The sequence below is a fragment of the Ixodes scapularis genome, unplaced genomic scaffold (genome assembly GCF_016920785.2).
Source record: "Ixodes scapularis isolate PalLabHiFi unplaced genomic scaffold, ASM1692078v2 PGA_scaffold13__105_contigs__length_92229423, whole genome shotgun sequence".
NCBI lineage: Eukaryota > Metazoa > Arthropoda > Arachnida > Ixodida > Ixodidae > Ixodes > Ixodes scapularis.
In genome coordinates, this window is record NW_024609839.1 from 88968132 (window position 1) to 88991536 (window position 23405).

The following is a 23405-nucleotide window of genomic DNA, read 5'->3' on the forward strand; positions in this document are numbered from 1 at the left end:
GGCATCGCGAAAAAGGAAGGCACTCTCTTTTAAACGCAAGTTTGATATACTTCAGATGGTGGATCGCAATCCCAGCCAGAAGAGATCCCACGTCGCAAGACACCTCGGACTCAACTTCGAACAGCATCGTCGCCGAACGAAAGGAGATCGAGGCGGAAGCTCCTTTTTATCGATCGGGCTTTAAACAGGCTCGGGGTGCAAAACACGCAAAGTTGGAGTGTTTGAGTCCTCAACAGTTCTGTAAGTATGCAGAAAATAAACCATCGTATAAGTGCCGTAGAGCCCCCCTTAGAGCGTTATCGATTGTTACATTTTTCCGGATGATACACGTTTTTCCGCGGTCCCCCAAAAACCATATCAACAAGGTTCTACTGTACACAAGGTACGTAAAAACAATTAGAATTTCTAAAGAAACAAAAGCTTTGAGCCTTTCCACTCTGAAGAAGGAAGACCAGAGAAGCTGTGCTATGGTCAGACGATCTCAAGGACTTCTGGAACGACCTCAAGGACGACGTCTAGGACGACCTCAAGGACAATGTCTATGACGACCTCAAGGACGACGCCTAGAGGACGACCTTAGGAACGACCTCAAGGACAACTTTTAGGACGATTTTGAAGCACGACGTCTGGGACAACCTCAAGAATGACTTCTAGGACGACCTTGAGGACAACCTCTCGGACGGCCTCAAGGTGCATTTCACAGGTCGATTTTTTTTTCTGGTGAAGTTACATAGCATAGCTCTCCTTCTGTAAAATATGGGGCCAAAAAAACTTGCCAGGGACAATGAGAACTGCGACACAGACGACCGAGTCAAGTGGCGGGCGCTCTTGGCACACGTATTGATAGCTGGCATCGGGAGAAGTATTGGAAGATGTAACCGACCAGCGAAAAAAAGCAGACGACACACAAACTAAGTCCTTCGGCAGCAAAAACAGCGTTGCTATAAAACCACTTTTTTTTTTACTCCAAGTTTTGCTTTTGTTGGGCACATTTATTTTGAAACCAAATGTACATTACAAAAAGATTATGCTCATTTTAGTAGATCACTGTCGTCGCGAGTAGTCTCGATAAGGAGGTAGCGCCATCTATCAATAAGTCTGCCAAGCGCGCCCTGCAAGTTGACTCTGCCGTCTGTGTCAACGTCCGCTGTTGACCTTGGCAAGTTTTTGGCCCTATTTTTTTTACAGAATGAGAACTACACTTTCCAATTTTTCAAGAAAAAACCGACCAGTGAAATACACCTTCGACGAAAAGTTGAGATTGCTACGTGCAGGCACCAAATTTTACGGGCCATTTTAGATTGAGCCTGGTTATTTCAGTCACCTTATATATCTATATCTTTTTTTTCATGGGAGGCATTTTGTTTTGCTTCTTACATTTTAGAGCGCAGCTCTCTGGCACCCGTTTCCGGCTCAAGTGGCGTCACCGTCAACGTAACCGCATGTTGCATCATGGGAAACGTCCCATAATGCAACGTACAGGTCTCACTTGTGACTTGCGCATTGCATTATGGGACGTTTCCCATAACGACGTCACACGGGACGTCACAAGGGTCGCCATAGTTACGAGTGACGTCACAACGGCCACGAGTGGCATCATTATGAGAAACGTCCCATAATGCAACGCGCCAGTCACGAGGGTTACCAGCGATGTCACTTGTGAACCGCGCATTGCATCATGGGACGTTTTCCGTAATGATGTCACGAGGGTCACGACGGCTACGAATGACGTCACGAAGGTCACTCGTGAAGGCCACGACCTTCCAAGGGACGTCATGAGGAGGAAGCGAGGGGGGGAGGAGGAGAGTGAGGAGGAGGGGAAGAGGAGGATGTGGAGGGGCATACCCTCCTCTCCATTCCTCCTCCCTCTCAAGAGCTGCGCTCTAATTCGACATTACAGGGAGTTGTAAACGTCTTTCATTTTTGGTTGGTGTATTACTGCAACTAAAGGAGTGTGGTCAAGTAAACCCTGGAAAGACAGGAAGACGGGACAAAAAGAAGAACAAAAAGACGCAGAGCCGTTTGTATTTTTGTCGTCCTGTTTTCTCCTCACTGCTTCGAGTCGTTGAGCCTCAAAGGGTAGGGGAACTTTAGTAGAGTCACCCGCATTTTCCGAGGCGAAGCCAGCATTCGTCGAGGACGGGACTTGCTGGCTTTTCCGATGTTGAGAGCAGAGTCATTAGCCCCTGTGAGCCCGAAGGAAGGCTCCAGCCGAGCTCGGCGAGAGCACTTTCGACGGCTGGACTCGTGCTTCTCACGCAGTCCATGAACAGCGTTGTCGTCTTCATTTCGCTTTGCAATGTTATGGCCCGGCCCCACGCCGTAGTGGTTTGTCAAGTAGGAAGAGAAACATGCAGCATTTTAAATTCTTAACAAAACAGAAAAAAACAAAAAAAAATCTGACATTAGAAAGGGGGAAGGCATAAAATTTCAGGGAGGGACTTCAATTAGAGAACAACCCCCAACTAAGCCACTGCGTCAGTCACGCAAGCAATTTAGCGGGAGTCCTTCCTTTCGTCGAGGAAACGACGAAGAAGCTTTCCTCATGAGTGCAATGCATCGAGTGTCCTTCCTGTAATCCAAGACCAGCCATGCGAAGAGATGACTCACGGGAGAGTATGGCCACCCTGGTGAGCAGCTGGCGTTCCTTTTCCTCCCCGGCCGGCAGCAGGAGCGCCTCCACCACGCTCTTCATCTGGTTGCGCACCCTGCGACAGCACCCACACCTCAGCCGTCCGGCCACAATGGGGCCACCAATCAGCTACGCCTCCATATAACGTCACTACCGGAAAGTCGGAACTCCCGGAGAACGCCATGCCGGCTGTTGGGACACAATGCAAAAGAACAGAACGTTGCCTAGATTGAAGATAAAAGGAAGATCCTGTTTCTCGACGAGCCAACGTCCCTGTAAGCCTAATGTCGACGAGATGAGAAATGACATTTTTTATGCCTGGTGCATCTTCGGTGCAAAAAGAACCTTGTCAGCAAGAAAGAAAACAATATTTTCTTTCTTGCTGTCGAGGGTTTTTCACTAACATAAACGTTGCAACATCCAGAATGTCGCATCTTGCTTGGACGACATTAGAGGCCGGCTTGTAGAGAGGTTCTTTTTTTCTCTCTCTTATCTTTTGATCTGGGGAATACACTAAGCGTAGCTTACTCCGTGCCTCCGGGACGTACCCAGAGCGCCGTAACTGGACCCGCGACTAATTATGGCGGAGCTACGACTTGGCCGTAAAAAGGCGACAAGGGGCCCACCGCACCTTTGGCGAATGTAGGCAAAGATAAAATCGTGAGTGCACATTCAATTCCAAAGGCAAGAAGCAAAAAGAGAACTGGAAAAGAATCCTTCTCTACCACCTCGGTGAAAATAAAACAAGTACATAAACTGCGGTATTCGCAACAACTCGTCCCTCGAATACAAATTCAGTTCCTCAATCGTCCCTTCCCTCCTTCCCCAACACTCCTAAGACGCTTTCTCAGCTCAATTTATTGGGGAACCTTGACCGGCTAGAGGTCGCGCAACCTCAATTTCCCCCCTAAATTTACACGGGAAACAGGATTCCGCGACGCTCCCAGTGCGTCGCTCGTTCCTGACGCTCATCTTTAAAACGACCCATAAAACATGTTCTGCGTTAAAAAGTGTGCGTAAAGAAACGACGACGAAAGGCTCGCCGACAAAATTTTGAAAAACAAGTGCAGTCTAAATACTAGAAGAAAAAGACACACGCCCACTTCAGTAACACCGCCATTGAGATAAAAGTCCGCTACGTCGGCGCGCTTCGAAAACGAATCGGCATAAAGAAGGCGGCGACTTACGAGCACTGGCACTTGAGGAGCTCGTTGAACGCCCTGCGGAAAAACGAAATTGGATGTTCCAGTCAGTAACAGCTGCGGAAGGAAAACTTGCGCCTTATTAGGTTAGGGTACCGTGTTTTCCAGTCTGCAACGGGCGTGCAGCCTGCAAAAACAAGTTGAAATGCATCCACAGACCAAAATCCTGCTTTTTTTACACGGGGAAACTGTTGTTTTATTTACTGAGAAATTCTAGATGTTGGCTCCCATCATGCCATTGCGTCATCAGGGTCCAGAGGTTTATTCCACATGGCAGAAGCTCCCGTTTGTGCTGCCAACACGGCTCTCACTTCCGGGAAATCGGTGCCCGAGCGCGTTTAAGGGGACACACCCCCTAGGGGAGGTCAACTTTTGAACCCTTGTCTTAAAAATCATGAAATTTACAGGGTAGGCTGGTGGTCATGCTAGAGGGTGTATAACAAGATTTTAGGTCTGTCGGTTAAATGGGAAGAAAATTAGAGCAGCTTCTAACAGCAACATGCCTACATTGTTTAGTTAATCTATCTTTGGAAAACTATCACAATATTCAAGATTTTTATTCGCTAGATATGTATCAGAATGTCTAGAGGGTGCGGCTATGGAATAATTTTTTAATAAAGTAATTTATTTCTATAAATTTTGTCTTCTGCAAAATTGGTCAACTTTTTGGTCTTCTGAATCTTCGACAAAATGTCAACATATTTTATAAAAGACATCCGTAAAGTGACAAAAACGTTCCATAGCCGCATTCCTTACTAAATTTCATTCAGGAAAAGGGAAGAACGAGCCTTCCCTGTTTTGCTATTATCAAACGATAGATTTACTAAAATGGAATTTATACCAAAAAGTGGAACAGAGAAAGATGTGTTCAAAGTGCTCCAAACCCTACCTTTTCTTTAGCTTTAGTTGACAGAAAATAATTTATAAAAAATTAACTATGCAGTGTAAATTAATTAAACATTTTGAGAATACTCTCCAGATGTTAATGGATGTAAATATGTCAATTTACAAAATCAAGTTTTTTTGCAGAAATTATTTTTTCTGGGCAGTGTCCCCCCTTAAAGGGATACTGAACCGAAATTTCGAACTTACAAAACAAGGCTGGACAGATAGGCGGGACGATGCAAAACCCAAAAACATCACTCATACAGCGATATCTCTAGCGGATCGCCATATTTTTAGAAAAGAAGCGCCCGACTAAACCCGGCCGACGAGGCCGACAAGGAAAGGCACGTCACGATTCTTATTCCCTCTCCTCCTCACTACGTCCCGTGTCGAGCTGGTGAACCGAAGCGAGGAGGAGAGAAGCGAGGCCGCTCCCCCTCATTCTCAAATTCTCCCGGAGGACAGAGATGTCAGAGGCCTCGCTTGATCGCGCCCTTCTTTTCGAAAAGTGCGGCCATCCGTTTGAGATATCGATGTACGAGCAATGTCTCGGAGTTCGTAGAGTCCCGTTCAACGCTTCTAGAGCTTTATTTTGCGAAATTCAAATTTCGATTCAGTATCCCTTTAAGGGGTTGGGACGCAAAAATTTAACGGGTAGATTATTCTTGATATGAAATGCTCTACTTTCGGAGATTTAGTAATTGCAATAATGAATTTACTAATGTTGATAATTTTCGTCTGGCGACCAGGCAAAACCACTCGAGTTAGTCACACCATGGTGCCCATAAACCACGTGATGAACACTGTCTCACTCCTACCGATAAGATCGCACACTCATGCTACTTCAATGCCACTTTCGCTCTCGCCCTCCGACCCTGCATGCACGAACGAGTCAAAGTCGAAACAACCATCTTCTAACATCTGTCGATAACAACCACTCTCGTCGCTGCCGCGATCAACGTTGAAGACTCCGACGAAGCGAGCAATGCCGTAGACGTCGTCGTCTCAAACTGCGTGTCCCCGAAACGAGGAAAGTAAATGAGGAAGCTGAAGCGCAAGACGCCGAAATAGTCAAGTCCACGAGTGTGTGTGAGGGGACATAGGGCGAATGACGTCGCCAACCCAACAAACGCCTTCCCGAATGTGGTGGACCCGAAAATATATATACCAGGTGTGCCAAAAAAATATTTACAGTCAAATCTCGTCAAACTTTCTTATTTTAAACTTGCGGATAATTCAAACAAACGTACAGGTCCCATCCTGTAAGTCTATATAATGCAAGCTTTGCTTCAATCGAACGAATTTGCCGTCCCCCTCAAGTTTCAATTGAGATGATTCAACTGTTTTCACCACTCAAATGTAGCCCTAGCGGTTTTAACCAGATGCCAAAATTTCAGAGCTAACCGTTATCTCAGTCAAAAAGTTAGGGGTGATTTTCTGAAAATTTCTAAAGGAAAATGGGGCCCCTCTTTACCCGTTTTCGGTCACCGGCACCATTCAGCTTCCTCTGTTATAAGAGGCCTATCGACCGCCATTTTTGCATTGAGCATTTCAGAAAATCTGTTATAACTTTTGAACAAGATAAAGGTTGTGAAACTTTGGCATCTGGTTTCGACCTCTGGGGCTATGTTTAGGCAGAGAATGAGCGTTTGGAAACGCAGCTAATATATATTTAAAAAAATAAAAAAACGAAATTGGTTTCTTGGGGACACTATAGATTTATTTACGAAACTACCTTTCCATAAGTAAAACAAATTTAGCAAGAATATATAAACATAGACTGGGTGAGGAACGTTGCCCCACTCTCGCGCAGTAAACTCCCGCCGTCTGAACGACTACCCACTAATTCTTTGTTTTTGGGACGTCGACTACACCAGCTTGTTCAGGACACGCAAGCGACGAGCTTCGCACAACCGTCGTGTGCAACCGTCGTGTGCCGGCGCGTCGACTTGAAAACTGGCACCTGCGGGGATCCGACTGCCACTGGTGCGACATACAACTGTGGAAAGCCGAGGGGCCAGGAGGCACTCACTTGACGGCATGGTCGTCCACGGTAGCAAACAGCTGGTACAGCTTGTGCATGCGCTCCTCGATGGGCAGCTGGTAGGGCACCAGGCAGGTGTGCAAGATACGTTCCACCAGGAGCCTGCAATGGAAACCCAAAACACACCTGCCATGCCGGTGCTTCCAGGGGGTGGCACTTTCACCACAATGCGCGAAACGGGCCGTATTGCCGCGTACGTGGTTGGGCAGGCAGGGCGTACGGCCACCAGGCAGAAGAACGAGCTTCAAACGCCGCTAGACTTGGATCTTTCGCTTATAATTCGGTACTATTCTGGAAAACTACGGCCCATTCTTAACCGTCGTCCGACGTTCTGTTTTGAAACGTTCCGGAATGTGCCACGTGTACGAGGGAGCCGGTAGTGAGCGGCTTTGGGTCGGTTGCCCTTTTGCTGCCGTTGCACAATGTGCGCTTCCTTTTTGTTTTTCTGTAGGCACGAGTTCGCCTCAGTAAGCACTTATTTTCAACTTGACATTAACCTGCTATTCATATTCGTGACTGTATCTCCTAGCAGTTTCATCTAGTGCACTGTTTCGTGATGTCGCCTTTTATGTTAGTATCCAATTCATTTTCAGTCATTTACGACATGTTTTTAAGTAGTACTTTTGTTTTATGTTTGAAGGCACTGTGGTTTGGTGTGGTACGAAATGACGTAATATTTGTTTTCTTACGTACGAGGCATATACGACTGCTTGTAACTGCAATGTTCATTGCCCTACACCTGCATGGCTCTTTTATTGTACCTCTAATATTGAAAAAAAAAAATCAACAATAGAGTTGCAGCAACAGCTGCGACACGTCACAGTGAAGTCGTTGGCCATCAGCCTCACATTCACGCACCGTGGAGAGCATGAACAAAAGCGTTTGAAACAAAATAGACATCCGACCATTTTGTTCCAAATGCTTTTTTGTCACGGAGTGCGCGAAAGAGCATCTCCCGGCACAAGCTCTTGGCACTGACAGAGCTACAATGGCATTTTGTTTTTTGTTTTTTCTTCCCAGAGCGCATGCAGTGGGCTTTGGGTGCTACAAAAATCCCAAAAGTAAAGCGGGTTGGTAAGGCGGTGCGCCTCTGTGGTAATGCTTCTGCTTTACAGTTCTACTGCAACGCATCTCCAAAGGCTCCTGCACTCGCGGAAGAGTCTCTCGCCGCCGACCGAATTTACCAGGCGAAAAAAGAATACCCCATCGACGTATTTGTTGCACCCACCGCGTCTGCACGGCAGCCTGCTCCTGGCTCCAGCGGCATTATAGTCGGTTACAGGTTAAGAAGGTAGCGGCAAATGCCCCTCAAAGGGAATCATATATCCCTCCGCCACCTGCGCTTCCAATAGCGTCCCATCGTTTCCGGGACGTCGCGGGCAACGCGCGAGGAGGGTCTTGCCTTTGTGTACGTATTTGCTTTATCTTTCGACTTTGACTTAGCATTGTGGAAGCCACGAGAGGGAGATTAGAGTTTTCCCCCACCGACGGAAACAAATACGACTTTCCGGGATTAGCTTCCCCCTCCAATAAATACAAAGGTCGCTTTCTTAAAAAGTGGGATTGGAGACAAGTGGGAATCCATTGAAGCGGAACAAGGAGCGTTTCCAGTGAACTCTTCTTTCGACTGCGGAGAGATTAAAAACGGGTGCATCACGCTTGTGGTAGGAGCTTCTCCTACCTTCTTGACTTGTAACCGACTATAGAAACACTGCTCTCGCGGACTTCCTCTCGCAGTCGACGCTGACCCGCAGTGCCGAGAGAATGTCCAACATTCCCTCGGCAATGCGAGAAGGCAATAATCAAATAAAGAGCAAACGGAGACAGCATGGATATGTAGCGCTCGTGCCAATTCGATTCCACGGATCTTTTCGGGCAGTCTTTGTCGTTCAGATGCATCGCGTCGAACGGGGCCGAATAATTTCATCTAGACGAGTACCGGTGAGATGGCGCCATTTGCGCGACTTGGAAACTCTGACAACACCGGCAACCCCGGGACTCGGGCAGGATGCGACGTCTGCATGCGCCATTTCCTTCTCACGTCCCCATTGGTTACGGCGGCACGGAAACCTTTTCTGCGCGGGAAAAAATCGGTCCAGGATCAACAGCTCTCGTGGCGGCTAAGGAACTTCGCCGCCGGCGTCACGTTTCCATGGGCTCGCCCACGGATCCAAGGCTTCGAACGGGTTACGACTGGTGCATTTACCGCGGCACAAAAAGGGGTCCCTCGAGTTTCATGCTGCTTGTGCATGGGTTGCTTTCACGCCCAACGGCCCAGAGTAACTTTGGCAGCCAGAAGCTGGGAATCAGCGACGACGGTGACTTTCGTCATCACTCATACCTTTTACCGGGACTTCTGACACCAACCACCGTGACTGACATCCGACAGTGCAACACTCCGGCTTCCGCGACGTCGTTTGCTGCCGCCCCAAAACCACCTATACCGGCGAGACACGACGCCAGACGCACCAGTTGGAGGGAAGCGGGGCCTCACCTGTCGTCCAGGGCGGTCTGGTAGTAGACGTGGAGCACCTTGTTCTTGATCCAGGCGATGCACTCCAGGGTGGACTGGGGCAGCTCCACGCTGCTCATGTGCTGCTTGTACAGCAGGGCCAGCCCCAGCAGAGCCTCCTTGCGGATCTTGAACTGCACAAAGGTTGCACCTCGCTGACCGGTAGAGCACCCTCCGCGATGCGAGTCCGCCAAATACTCGCTCTAAAAAAACCCATAGGCGGCCCGCGCGCGACGTTCTTGCGCCAAGCTACCGGTCGTTCTCGCCAAGAAAAAAGAAGCGTCCTCGGCCGCACCACTTCGTTTTAAACGCCAACAATCGTTACGGCTGCGGGTTTAGAGTGGCGGGGCGAGTCCATTCCACGAGGCTCTCTGCTAGCCACGGCTGGTCGCTTCCTCGTATCTGGCATTTACTCCACTACGTCGGAAAGAGCGGAGGACTTTTGGGGAGGAGCATGTCCCTCTGTTCTCGACTCACTAAAGGTACCGAGAAGACTCGTCCATAGACGCATTCCATGAGTGGCGGCAGAGTCATTTTTCCGACTCGCCAACTGCAAAGGACACCAATGTGTTAGGTCCTCTCGATACAGTAGTCCGATTTTCCGGGACTTCACTCTGTCGGTATCTTGTTGCTGCCACCGTCAGAACCATGTGGCTACCATCCAATGAATTTAGCGGGCGGCGGCAACACGACGTTATGCAAGGTCGCTGATCGATACACGATGCGATCGGGTGACCGACGGATCTTGCGACGCCCGCGCGACGCCGAAGCCAGAGCTCTTACCTTCTTGTCGAGGGTCCTCTCCTTGACGAAGTTGAGCAGCTCCTCCGTGATGGCGGTGAAGTCCTTCTTGGCAGCGCTGATGATGGCCATCACCACCTCGTACCTCACCGTCTCCTCCGGGTCGTGCTGCCGCTGCCGCAGAGACTCTGCAACCGGAACGCCCCTTTCCGTAAGCCAAGCTCGCGGAGGCAAGACGTCACTCCCCGATTCTCCTGCCGCCGTTTCGGCGCTTACTGCGGAGTGGGTGCAACTGACGGTCGTACGGTTTAGAGCGGGGGTCGGCAACCCACGGCCTGCGGAACAACGCCAGAAAAGGATGCCCCTGTTGCTTCCTCAGCAAGACTCGAGGACCACGGAGCATCTTGATCTCAGATGGGGTTAGACAGGAGCACTTCCAATTGTCTGGCTACTCGGGCAGAGAACGTCTTCACTTCCTTTTTGTCTTTTCTTCGCCCGCCTGCCTGCCTCGGGACCATTGACCCTGTGCTCTTATAAAATTTATTTTAAAAAAATACCGTATTTGCAGGAATATAAGGCCAGTTTCTTTTCGAAATTCGGGACAAAGCCACCTGGCGTTATATTCAGAATCGAGTTCAGCCGCACCTGGAGAAGGCCATCCCTCCGGTTCAATGCGGGAGATCGGGTGGAAAAAGAGGTGTGAATGTGAAAGGGAATTCATTAGCTATTGGGCCACGTGAAGGGGCAATATAGAAAACATGAAAAGCATTTTTATCGCTTTTGTGTTTGTACAACACATGCCGAAAAGCACGCTGTAGCGAAAATGCGGGAATGCGGGCACCGGCCAATTCAAGCCAAGTTAAGTCAACACAAACCAAGCCAAGACCACTGACTGTGTTTACGCAATCGTGCAACGTGAGGTGTTTGTTTATGCGGAGGGACCAGAACAAGGATGAGTGTGATCCTGTATCCGTGTATACAGTCCAGCAGTCCTTTTTCTGCCTGCACGTTTTTTAGTTTCTGCTTCAGAGTGGTGTTAGTGCATTGGTGTTTCTGCTTCATGAGTGAGGACGAGTGCAGTCAAAACAAACTGATATATCTTCCATTTCCATTGCCTTTTCACTTGTGCTATGCCCCCCAGTGCGGTAAATTTACACGGCCTCAGCTCACGTTATAACAGTAATAACAAATTTTTCTTTTCTTTTTGAGGTCATCAAAACCTGTCCTCGCGTTATATACATGCAAATACAATATGTCTTTCTTGATTTTTTTTCTTTTTTTGTTATTGTGACCTGGAAATTTGAATTGACAGAAAAAGTTACTGGCTAGTGCCTTTCAAATTTTTTTGCGGCCAAAAAGACGTAACCCTACTTATAGCCTATCTAAGCGTTTCTAGGCTTGACGACGCCAGGCTCGAGAATGGAACAGTTTTGACGGCGTCCCCAGAGAGGAGAGAAGAGCATGGCCCTCACCCGTGATGTCGTCCCGCAACTTGGGGTGGTTCAGCAAGAAGTGCATCGAGTACTGCACGCAGCGCATGCGCACCTGCACGCTGATGTCGTTGAACCTGCACTCCAGAAAGCATTCCTTTAGAAGCATCCAAAGCTACTTTCCTTAGTTAGACATTTGAGAAACTACGCTTGGTTTCAGTGCGAGTCAGAATGCAGCCAACGTCACGAGCCGACAGAGCGGCCCCAAAAAAGCAGTGCCACGCTGTTTGTAGCTCTTCCGTGCACGTGCAATTAACGGCTCGACCAGTCGAGCACTACGAATGCGCAGTGACCTCGCGCTTTTAGTCTGTGCATTTACGTGTCTTGCAGCCTTTCACAGCACTCTGGTCAAACAAAGTATAGATACTACTTTCAAAGTTACAGTGAACTTTCGTTGACTGTAACTCTAACTTACGCCCTCGTCATGAGGCTCGTCGAGACTCGTTAGGTTAACAGCAGTTAGCGGTCCCCACTGTAACCCGGTTTGACCGTACCGAGACTGTGCCACAGGGGGAGTTCCAGCTCGGCCGAAACTAAAACGAAACCAAATCCGGTTGCACAATCATCCCAAAATAGCAAACTGATCTTACAGACTCGTTGTCGCTGATGAGCATTTAACAAATGCAATACGCCTTTCTCTTCCTCTGGAACAAACAAAAGAGATTTGAAGTATGTAGCTGGTGTTTGCCAGCTAGGCCGCACACACCGCCATCCAGGACTCGGGGGCACTTGTCCGGTTCTACCGAGGTCTCGGCTGAGCCCAACTGTCGTTAGCAGCACGACGGCGCTTGGCACCGTCATGTCATCCTGGCTGATCCCGGTTGGGGCAACACAAATATCCGCCACTTTGGAGAAATATATTAATAAAAGCGCCGCAATTCTACATTTTTATAAAATGCAGCGCGCAACGCAACAACAAAACTTTCGAGCTACGTTGAGTAGCTTTTTGTGCTGTATCCTTCTTTACAAACTGGAGTACACAAAGTTGAATTAGCTGAATTGTTGGCTCCATGTGTCATAGGGCACCAGAAGGTCAGTCGATAGGCGCAACAAGCGGACGAGAAACTCGGTCGAAAGGAGCGCCGCCGTCTGCCCGCCGTGGCTATGGAGAGAGGCTGCAGCGAGCCTCCAACAACTCTGCCATCTGCGTTTGCCGTTTATATTGTTTATTTATTTATTACACGTGGCGAGGGTGTTTCGTGTCCTTTTCTAGAGAAAGAAAGCTTAGCCTAAGAGTTAGGGCCAGTTCACATGCACCACTGAAATACACCCTCAATCGAAATTTGAAATCGCTACGGGCAGACGCTCATTTTTCGGGCCATCTTCCAAGTGAGCTCCGGTAGTAATCATGCCCTACAGATTCATTTCTCAAATAAAGCTACACTCGCAACTTTCATGTCCCAGACTCCAACTTGCTGCGTCCAAACGACTGTCAAAACCGTTCACGAGCGGCTAGACTCCAACCCGCAGACGCAATGTCGTAAGGCACAGACGGCCCTACATTTAATCTGCCCAACCGTCTGCGGCGAGAGACGGCTTTATCCCCGAGCGCGCCGGGGAAGAGAGTGCACTCACCGTCCCAGGAAGCAGTTCCAGAGCAGGGGGTTCTGGGCAGCCAAATCGGAGTTCTTGTCGGAGAACATACGCGCCAGGAGCTTCGTCACGCTCAGCCGCTCCTTCTCGTCACTGCACTGCGGGCCACAAGGAGGCGAGGGAACTTAGTACCACACGAGCTTCTACCATTACCCAGACAGCACGCCAGAGAAACGCCTAACTTTTCCCAGTATTTCGCACGATTCACGGTCGCACGTCAAAAGTCAAATTTGTGGGTTTTTTACGTGCCAAACCAACGGCGGGCATCTGGCACGCCCCAGCGGAGGACTGAGGATTAATTTCGACCACCTGGGGATCTTTTGACGTGCAACCGAAAGCTCGGTTACCACGGCGCCTTCTCCGCAATAAGCCTCTGTCAGATTGCGGGCACCTCGGCCGTGATTCGAACCCGCCACATGAAGATCCGAAGGCCAGCGCTCTCGCCTCGGAGCCACCGAGATGGCCACGGTCGCACATCGTTTAATCGAGTGTCGAGATTGCACTGGAGTGCCAACTAAGTTTTTTTTTGTATTGACACCCGTGATCCGGGCAGTTTAGGCTTTCGGTGCTCATTTGTGGCAACCTTAATTGGTGCTCCTGGACGCAAGTTCGACCTGTCAGTGGAGTCTCCAGCTGCGGGGATCTTAACTGCGGCGGCAAACGAAGAGGGTTTCGCAGGCCAAAGTCCGGATAGGGGGGGATGCCTTCCGAGGTGAAGGGTTGGGATCGCGGCGTATGCCGCAGAAGTGCGCCTTCGGTCCCTACCCTGACGTACGATGCGATCCTCGAGCGAGCGCGGAAGATGAGGTTGATGCTGTCATTTGCAAAGTGCGAGATTTCGTCGGACGATGCCGAAGACGTGGTTTGAGGACGTGGCACCGACGACGACGGGAGTGACACCACCAGTGCGAAGTCATCGTAGTTTCTAGTCACAGACGCAGCGAGAACGTTGGGGAGCAGCTTCAGTTGTCCCGCCTCCAACAGGAGCATCCTAGTTTCGATAACATGCGCCTCGCGCGTGCATGCGCAGCCAAAGCACACCAGCAGGCATCCATCGTGTGCTGGAGGCTTTCGAAAGACATCCCCCGCCGTTCTCACGTGTTCGTCGTAAAATGCGCCTCTAAAGATTTTTTTTTTCTTTGCCGACGTGCAAGGGGGGGGGGGGGGGGGGGGGGTAGACTTACAATCGAGTCGACTTACTATCGTCTAAATATGGTACACATTTCGTGCTTACACAGCTCGTGAAGCTGGTTGGCCCTATAAAGCTACCGTTTTAATAAAAACAATGACCCGTCCACGCCAGCTGCGCTAGTACCTCAGTGGCCATAGCACGACAGCCACCGCACCAACCCAGGTTCGAGACCCACTTTGGGCTCCTAATTTACGTATCTTTAAATATAATCTTAATGTCTGTAATGCTCCTAGTGCATCACTCGTTCGTGGCACTTGTTTTGACGCACATTCGTGAGGATCTTCTAAAAAAAAATGCCACATAAAACGCATCATGCGGTAAAACCCGAACACCCAAAAGCCCAGAGGCAACCCTCCGGAAAGGCAAGGCCCCGCCAGGGACGGCGGAGGAGGCTCCCACCTTGAGCTTGAACTCGAGCTGTGGCAGCACGGCGGTCAGCATGCTGGGGCAGAGGATGTTCAGCTCGTAGATCAGCTCATAGAGCACGTGGGCCACGCTGCTGTTGGACGTCCGGCCCAGCACCAGGGCGTTGTTGAAGAACTGCACAACGGGAGGGAGGCCGTACAATCTCCACTATACCAGCCTTAGTTATCTCTCATCACACCAAGGTCTATCGCAACTGTAAGACTCGAGAACGGGACGGTAAACAGAGGTGAAAGGGACAAAAAACATTCCCAGGCTTAGACATTATGTTAAATGCAACAAAGGTGCAATAGTTTTTTCCCTTTTTTTTTTTATTTATTTTTTTTTTTTTTTTAACGAGCGGTACTTTAAAGTTTAGAAGACATCTTTACACCACCCCCTTTCCCCCTCCTAAATTTAGCGGGAAAATTATGATGTCACGGGACACCCCGAGGTCACAAAACACCATATGACACCGACAGCAAATTTCAGGGTTTTACGTACCAAACCAACGAACAACATCTGGCCCATCTTGGCGGGGAACTGAGGATTACTCGGAACCACCCAGGGATCTCTTTAGGCGCGACCGAAATCTCGGTTCCACGCCTCCTCCGCAACGACTTACCGTCAGAATACGGGCTTCTCGGCCGGGATTTGAACCCACCAACCGGGGATCCGTAGGCCGGCTCTTTGCCACCGAGGTGGCTACGTCACGCGACACCGCGACACCGAGCGAAGTTGTGACCCAATAGATTGGACCAACGCGAGAAAGAGAGGTCTGTGGAGGGATCCCGTACAAAGCAACGAGTCAATGACTCAAATTCCGTAAGGGGCACTTACCGACTGGATGTAAGGCTCGATGGTGGTCAGGGTCCGCTTGAGGACGTCCTTAGCCAGGTTGTAGGCGTTCTTGTTCTGCGTCTGTGGCAGGCAACAACCTTCGTCAAGACCGCACGGCTTGCACAGAGAGCTAGCACATCAGTGCGCCACAAAGCAGAGTTCTTGAGGCAGAGATGGCAACCGCAAGAACCCGCTAGACATTTTAGAACGACCCTAAACCACGACGCTCCAGAAGGGGAAGATTCTCGTGTTACGCCTAGTGACGAGCTTCACACTAAAGCTGAACTGCGTAGACATCTGAGAGAAGTACAGTACGACTACCTCAGGTTAGGCTAGGCACAAAATTAACTACGCTTTACAGTACGGCCAATGTAGCCCCATAGTTGCCTAGGATCAGAGTTGCCAGCCATCACTAGCTTTTGCCGACCGGCCGGAAAACAGTCACCGTCCTCCCGCTCGCGAAAGCAGTCTGCGACCACCGGTGTCTTAACACCCTGCCTAAAATTACGAGCACAACCTCTAAAACCGACAGCCGTTACCAAAGGTGCCCGTACGGCCCTAGGCAACAAGATGGCGTTCTTACGCGAGCTAGCAAATGGACGTCGTGCGACGTGAAAGGGCAAGTGGTCCTCGTCTCCACATGGGACGACGAGAAACAGAGGGGCTCAGATTCTCCAAACGTGGCTATGAGCGACCCTGACATAGAATTTGTACGGTGCCTGGAAAGTGTCTTGCACTTCTGTTTATCGTGTCCTAAAGAGCGGTCCCTCGATTTCCGCCCAATGACGTCGCGGATGCGTCACGTTGTCACCGGCCGTCGTCCCGGCGGCGGCGTAGCGGCAGTGTTGGATGTGACAGACGCCCGCTCTGCCACAGGTCGCTCCTCAGCTCGACAGCCTGCAGGAGCTTCGGTAGCCACGAGCTGGCAGTCCGCGATGACGACGCTAGCTCCTACTTTTCTCCGGGCCTTCTAGTCCCAACGGCCAGGATTGCGACGTCCAACGACACGACACGACGGCTTCCGCAACGTCATTTGGTGCCAGTTCAAGACTTCTTTTTATATACGGGCAGGACACGACTGTAAACAGACCTGTCAATGCGCTCCAGGTGCCGTAGGGGTGGCTGCACGTTTGCGTCGCCCGCGTTACATCGACTCAGGAAGAGCTGCTTGTACGGGCAACGCCGACGCGGCTTTGTTGGCGTAGGGCCAATGAAATGGGAGACCCTCTCCGTACCTTGCGGGGTTCGATGATCTGCTTGAGGATGATGTCCAGTAGTCCCTGGGAGACCGTGTCGGCCTCCGTGATCAGCGGGCACATCATGTCCAGCATGAAGTTCTTCACCTTGCTCGAGTGGTTGTCGCTGGGATGGCGGCCGAGAAGAAAGCCCCCGTCAGTGGTGGGTGAGGGACAGGTCCTCGCCGCCACGTGCCACGACTGACCGGGACGCGTCCTCGTATCCAACGGAATAGGCCCGCCGAAGATCTACCAGCACTTTAGAGAAACTCCCGTCATTTCGAGATTCCTAAGGCGAGGAGCACACTGCACCTTACTCCAGCAAATCTCACGTTTCTCACATACCCACCTTCGTTGCCGCTTCGAGGAAGTAGCAAGTTCTTAAACCAGTTGACGGTTGAAAAAAAAAGGAAACATCGAATCTTACATTTCAAACTCTTACTTCTCGACAAAGTAACGAGATAACTGACGTCGGATGCAGATAGAAGCATCTCAGAACGCAAACAACTCTCAAACAACTTTTATGGGGAAATGCTCTGTGTCACGAAATAAACTTTCCGCCAAAATATTTTGGGGGGAAATCAATAAAGTTTCACCAGGAACAGGGCCTTTATTACTGTGGTTAATGAGACACAAAAGTGTATACCATACTTTCCTGCCTACAAGTCGCTCCACCCCCTATAAATGGCCATCTTCACGAAGTTGGTATATAAGTCGCACTTCTTTAGAGGGACGGCACCGTGCTACAGCAATTGACTTATGCCGCCACGCTGCAGACCGTTTTCGGACTGCCAGAAGAGCAAGCCGCTGTTCCCCCTCCGTCGCAAACTTTGGCACCATCTACGCACAGTTAAGAACCACACTTAGAAATAAAAGTATATATATAGCGCCGTTGTACAAAGTGCACCACCGGATCTTGGGAAAAAAAAAAAGAAAAGTTACTTATATCCTCATTACTTGGGCACACTTAACTGCAGTTACGCTTACACAGGATAACGTGGCAATGGAGTTGGGTGAAATACCGTCGAGGCATGGAAAGCACCTCGAACTCCTACGACGGGGTTCAAGTAGCAGCCGTCACACGTCGTGGTGTTTTGTTGTCGTACTGCGAAGCGAGGGTAGCCCGTAACGAGACCGACGACGATTGGCAGTGAAGCCAGGCGGGTAGATTCCGTCGGCGCGCGTTTCTGTTTGCGTGAGAATGCCCGGGCGACACTGCACCGCGAAGCCGGGCGACTACATCATTAAATTCCACCTCGAAAACTGGGCGGGCATCCACGCCGCAAAAGAGTGTATGTGCTCTGCGCTCACTTGACGATGGTGAAGATGAGCGAGAAGAGGTGGCAGAAGATGGTCTGGTTCTCCTCCAGCTCGATGCAGATGTTGAACGACTTCACCCATGCCAGGTTCTGGTCAGAAACAAACGGCACACCGTGAATGCGGGAAAATCAAAAATCTCATTTGCTTTAGACCGGGTGAGGCCAAACTGCCGCTCTTTGCGGCAGTTTGGCCTCACCCGGTCTAAAGCAAATGAGAGCCTCACCCGGTCTAAAGCAGGTTCAAGTGTGGCTCATGGCTCCTTGCACACCGCGACTTGGGAGAGCGCGAATACTACGGTGGTGAGCCAATCGACGTGTCGGAGCGAGGTTGGTGACAATGTGACGTCGGAGTGCTCTCCGACGTCCGCCGTTCTTACAGACTCGAGGGGGCAGTGATATTTTGCCAAGTTGGGCTAACATGAAGTACATTTTTCGGGGACACACCGTATATTTATGCGTGGCCACTTAGGGGAGTAACACCTTTTGTTTTGGTTCAAACGCATGAGAAGCAAAGATTCTACGGTCTCATGACCCACACTCTAAAGGATGACGGATCAAAAGCCCTCACCTCGAGCAGATAAAAGTACCGCTTGAATGTGGGGTCCTTGGGGTCTTCCAAACCCCGCAGCTGCTCAATGAAGAACAGGAAGATTGTCTGCAAAATAAGACATCAAGAAAAAACACTGTCCATCACAACTGTGCCTTTCATTCTACACAATTCTGAGCGCTTTAGGATACAATCTCGGACTAATTTGACATTTAACTTAGCTAAGTGGTACACCGACACTTCCCACTCTTCATGCACATAGCATGGTGCAAAGCCAGATCGACGGCCTCATCCGCACTCCGTCGCACCCTCCCTCGGCCCAGCCAGGGCGCGACCAACCCCGACCCAAACTCCGACGCGAGCCAGGGAGGTGCGTGGAGGGTCACCTTGAGCTGGTCGGGGTCCTTGTAGGGGGCCTCGGGGGCGAAGACCCGGAAGACGTCGGCGATGCAGCAGGCCACCAGCAGGCGGACGTCCTTGCTGCTGTGCTCCAGGAAGCCGTCCCCGGCCAGGTGCAGGGCCAGGTGCACGTAGGCGCTGTTGTCGTCGTCCTGGCTCAGGTTCTGGAACGTCTGGGCACACTCCTGCCGGGGACACAGGACAGTATGCGTGCCCGTTACAAACGCGGAATGTATGTGTGTTAAGGGAAGGGTGGGTCGAAAGACAGAAATATTTTGTACGAAATGTAATTTCGGGTTTTACAGTGTCTCATTGTCTTTCAATCTTTATATTTGACGTATAAAAATAACAAGTGCACATTGTAATCGCAAAATCAGTCAGATATTCATTTGGATACCTCCCGGCAACCTGGAAAGCCATGAATTAGAGCCACTTTTCTGCACATGGCTCTTCAAGTTGGGACATCGCCCACCATCACATTTACATCGACAAGTAAGCCCAGCCGTCTCCTCTGCGCCGTAATCTCCTAGCTTCATTTTATCACAAAAAAATTATCAACGAAATAGTAGTTTTCTTGCCGCAAAAGAACATCGCTACACATCTATAATAAAGAACTTTCAGCCTTTCCACTATGGTGCGACAACCTCAAGGACGACTTCTTGGACAACCTCAAGGATGACGTCTAGGACGACCTCAAGCACGTCTACGACGACCTAAGGGAAGACGTACAAGACAACCACAAGGACGACGCCTAGAACGACCTCAAGCACGACGTCTAGGACGTCCAGGACAACCACAAGGACAACGTCTAGAACGCCCTCAGGGACAACGTCTAGGACGACCTCAAGGATGACTTCCGTACGGCCTCAAGGACGACTTCTAGGACGACTTCAAGGATGACTTCTAGGACGACCTCGAGGACAACCTCAAGGATGACGTCTAGGACAACGTCTAGGACGACCTCAAGGATGACTTCTAGGACGACACCTAGAGAAATTCAGCTTTTCCACTCTAATGAAAACCAGAGTGGAAAGACTGGAAAGGTTGCCGCCATCGTTTTAAATGGCGGTAGCTGTCCAGGGTTTTGTGTCGACACTTATTTTGTGGTGGACACAAAACTGGGGACACTAGCCCTTAAAGGGGCCCTGCAATGCTATTTAAGTGTCTACCTTTTTTGCGGTTTCCACATCTCTTGGTGTTCAGGAAAGCCAGCGGGCATAAAGAGAGTAACAAAATATCAGTGCGTCATACTTTAACCGTATGACGCGGAAACCTCCTCCACCTACGGGGGTGACCCGCAGTGCCGAAAGCGCGCAATATGTGAAGTCTTTGGCCCTAGGCTTACTACTGGTCAGAGCCGCTAAAAGCTTTTTTTTAGTCGAAATACAAAATATAAGTGGTGCAAACCGTTTCAATTATTTATGAAAATAGTTTTTGTTCAGTATTTTAGAATAGAAAAGAAAAAAAATGCAGTTTATAAGGTACGGAAACAAGAAATGACCCGTCGACATACCCGCAGTGATATGATTGGTCCGAGTCATTTTGGAGCAGCAAAAATAACTCTCGTAGAATAACTTTTATTCATACTAATGCAGACATTATGTCAAGATTAATGTGTCGGCGTGTTCAACTAAAAAGCAATGTCTACATTGACTTCTCAGTGACACACAACTCTTTGTTATCATCAATTGCACAGCAGGAGTGAGTCCCTCAAACACAAAACTAGCGTTTGGTTGCGTGGAGAAGTGCCAGACAGGGCGAGAGGGTAAGTGATGAAGGACAGCATGAACTGCTGTGAATGGTTATTTTAGGTATTGAATGCCAGTGCAATAATACAATAATATTGAGCCCATAAATTAATAATTTCTTCAAGTTCTAAAGGTTGTAATAAAACAGCGATTCTTAATTCAGAGAAAAAACAAAGCACTTGTCATTTGATTATGCACGTCAATTACACTTCATGTGTAGAACTTCATAACAAAAACGGCATGCCAACAAACAATAAAAACAATCCCGCCGAACTCATTAAGTTTCTTCCCGAGCTTCCATCCACTGCTCCTGCCAACTTAGTTCTATTTTACTCACACCTATATAAGAGTCGTAGCTAAATAAATGAGTTGGCAAAAAATAACTAAACGTACGAAAGAATGCAAATGAATGTCCTCGCAATACCGACGTATCCTCGCTAAATCTCGATTTGGAAAAAGATACCGCCAGGATATCGTAGTCTGTCATTTATATGGCCGAAGCGTTATCATGGAATTGTAAGGCGTCTCGCTCTGGAGGTGCGCTTTCCCCTTAGCACGGGGGTGCGCTGTGGCAAACCAAGACAAGCCAAATCGCTATGCTTACTTTGAGGTTTTTGCTTTTCTGCAGCGAGAACTGTCCACGAGACTAAGTAATCCTCCAGCAGAACAGACGACGAACATGAGACTTCCTCGGTTAGGGCTATCTGCTTTGTCAGCAGATGAAGAACGTTTTGATAAAATAAAGAGCGCGAAATACTCCCCGTGTCAAGCTTTCTAATCACAGTCACTGGTTGATGTAGTCCCGCGGTGATTTCCGGCCCTTCGAACGCATTAGCACTTTGCAGAGTCACATTTCCAGCGATTCCGCGCTGCACACAAACGAAGGTAAACAATCAAGATGGCGGAGTATTCCCCGCGTTGTCCTCGCCGTCAGTGCGGTGCGACAGGGTTGTCGGACAACAGATCGGGGCAACACGGTTGCCGGACGGCAGCAACACGTTGCCCGACTGTCGTCGTTGCCTCAATGTGACAGGGTCGCTGGCAACACGATTTCCCCGTGTTGCCGGATAGAGTAGTCCAACTGTTGCCCGAGTGTGACAGGGCCTTTAGTGTTTGCGTTTTCTTAGCGAGTTTAGATTTTCAACCGCGGTTACTACGCCGCTCTTTCCTTCGAATAAAAATTCGTTGGTTGTCAGCGCTTGTCCCGTTTCCTCGTACGACTGAGGGCTCCGTGTTTGGCAGGCTAAATACTCCTTGCTTGGGGGTAGAGGAAAAGGCCCCACCTTGAGGCGTCGGACGAGGTCGTCCGTGCTCAGGTCGTCCGAGATCTCCTTGACCCCAGGCGGGTAGAGCACCTTGGGGGGGTTCTGGGGCCCCGCCGCCTTCGGCATGGCTGCTCACCAGGGGCTCCGCATCACAGTCGCCTCCTGCGAGGGAACTCTCTCGGTACGCGCACACCAGAAGCTCTCGGCAACCGAGGCGCACCTCCTTTCTCAAACTGCGGGACAACCGACAGAATCGGCTGGAAGTTGCAGAGGTGCTCGGAGAAAAAAGGTAGACGCAAGCTTGATCAAACCGACAGAGATCAGGGATGTGTCCCGTACAAACCACACTCGGTGTCTGGTTTGTGCTAAATTTTTAATGATTCGATTATCTATTTTTACTTTATTTTTTTTAAGGTGTTTAATTTATTTATTTATTCGCTAAAACAAAGTAGGCGTCGCAGCTCAACATTGAGCCGCAACTGAGAGTTGTGGCGTCCAGACATTGCTCTCGTTTTGAGAAGATGTGCTCCAACGGCTCGCTAAAGTTGTTAGAAACAGTCATTCCTGCTGTACATAATGACAAATACAAAAACCAACTAGCCCAACTTTCTACTTTATTACAGTTCATTCCTGCTGGCACGCATCCTTGTTTTTTGTCTTTTCTTTTGCTAGGATTACTTGTTTCGTTAATTCACTCAGATTAACCGTTAAATAAAATGTCGGCGCCAACTTTCTGCACCGGTGTTCATGCGCCGAATTCGAAAGAGCTCGTGGAATAGCGAAAAGCCGGGGCTGATGGGGGCCGCAGGATAGCGGATTTCGGGAAGCACCACCCTGGACGACAGGTAATCCTAACCGTATTTGCTCGTACAGCGGCAAGTTGGTCGGCCCCGAATGAACGAAAATAAAAAAAACGTCGCTAAAAAGCGCTCGGCAGGGAGATAAAGACGCGAGTGAAGGGTGGCAAGTCGTAAGCGTCGACGCGGGTGTTCTCGGGAGAACAAACGAGAAAGAGAGCGAAGACCGCGAAAAAGAAAGCCGATGAAAGGTTAGCCACATTGGTTCCGTCTCGACGGGTTCGCGTCATTTCATTGCCAGTCAACTTATAATCTTTCTAGAGCACGCATGACACGGGTGTTTACTAAGAAAACCGAGCCATAGAAAGCTAGTATGGGCCTCGTCAGTGACATTGCCTCGTGCGAGGCGCAGTCGCCGACGCGCTCGGCTACCACGTGTGGAGGAACGGAATTTGCAGCCCTCTCGGCGCATCTTCCTTTTATTATTCTGTATTCTATTGGAAAGTTCCAGCTCGTTCTTGGCTCTAATCGTGCATTCTTAATTCTGGTTCTGAACATTCAG

General features: G+C 49.6%; 1 protein-coding gene across 1 annotated transcript in view; it reads right to left on the reverse strand.

The window, feature by feature from the left end:
- Positions 1-23405, reverse strand: part of LOC120841875 (sister chromatid cohesion protein PDS5 homolog B) — a 63191-nt gene that overhangs the window by 32064 nt on the left and 7722 nt on the right. Inside the window, exons 2-15 of the mRNA XM_040212872.3 lie at positions 22065-22208; positions 19021-19218; positions 18656-18742; positions 18080-18177; positions 16769-16895; positions 15534-15614; positions 14691-14831; positions 13082-13197; positions 11489-11583; positions 10059-10204; positions 9258-9409; positions 6752-6865; positions 3820-3852; positions 2611-2708 (exon numbers count right to left, since the gene is read on the reverse strand). Of these exons, the coding sequence (XP_040068806.1) occupies positions 2611-2708; positions 3820-3852; positions 6752-6865; positions 9258-9409; positions 10059-10204; positions 11489-11583; positions 13082-13197; positions 14691-14831; positions 15534-15614; positions 16769-16895; positions 18080-18177; positions 18656-18742; positions 19021-19218; positions 22065-22172 (1594 nt within the window). The 5' untranslated portion in view covers positions 22173-22208. The remainder of the gene's footprint in view (positions 1-2610; positions 2709-3819; positions 3853-6751; positions 6866-9257; positions 9410-10058; positions 10205-11488; positions 11584-13081; positions 13198-14690; positions 14832-15533; positions 15615-16768; positions 16896-18079; positions 18178-18655; positions 18743-19020; positions 19219-22064; positions 22209-23405) is intronic.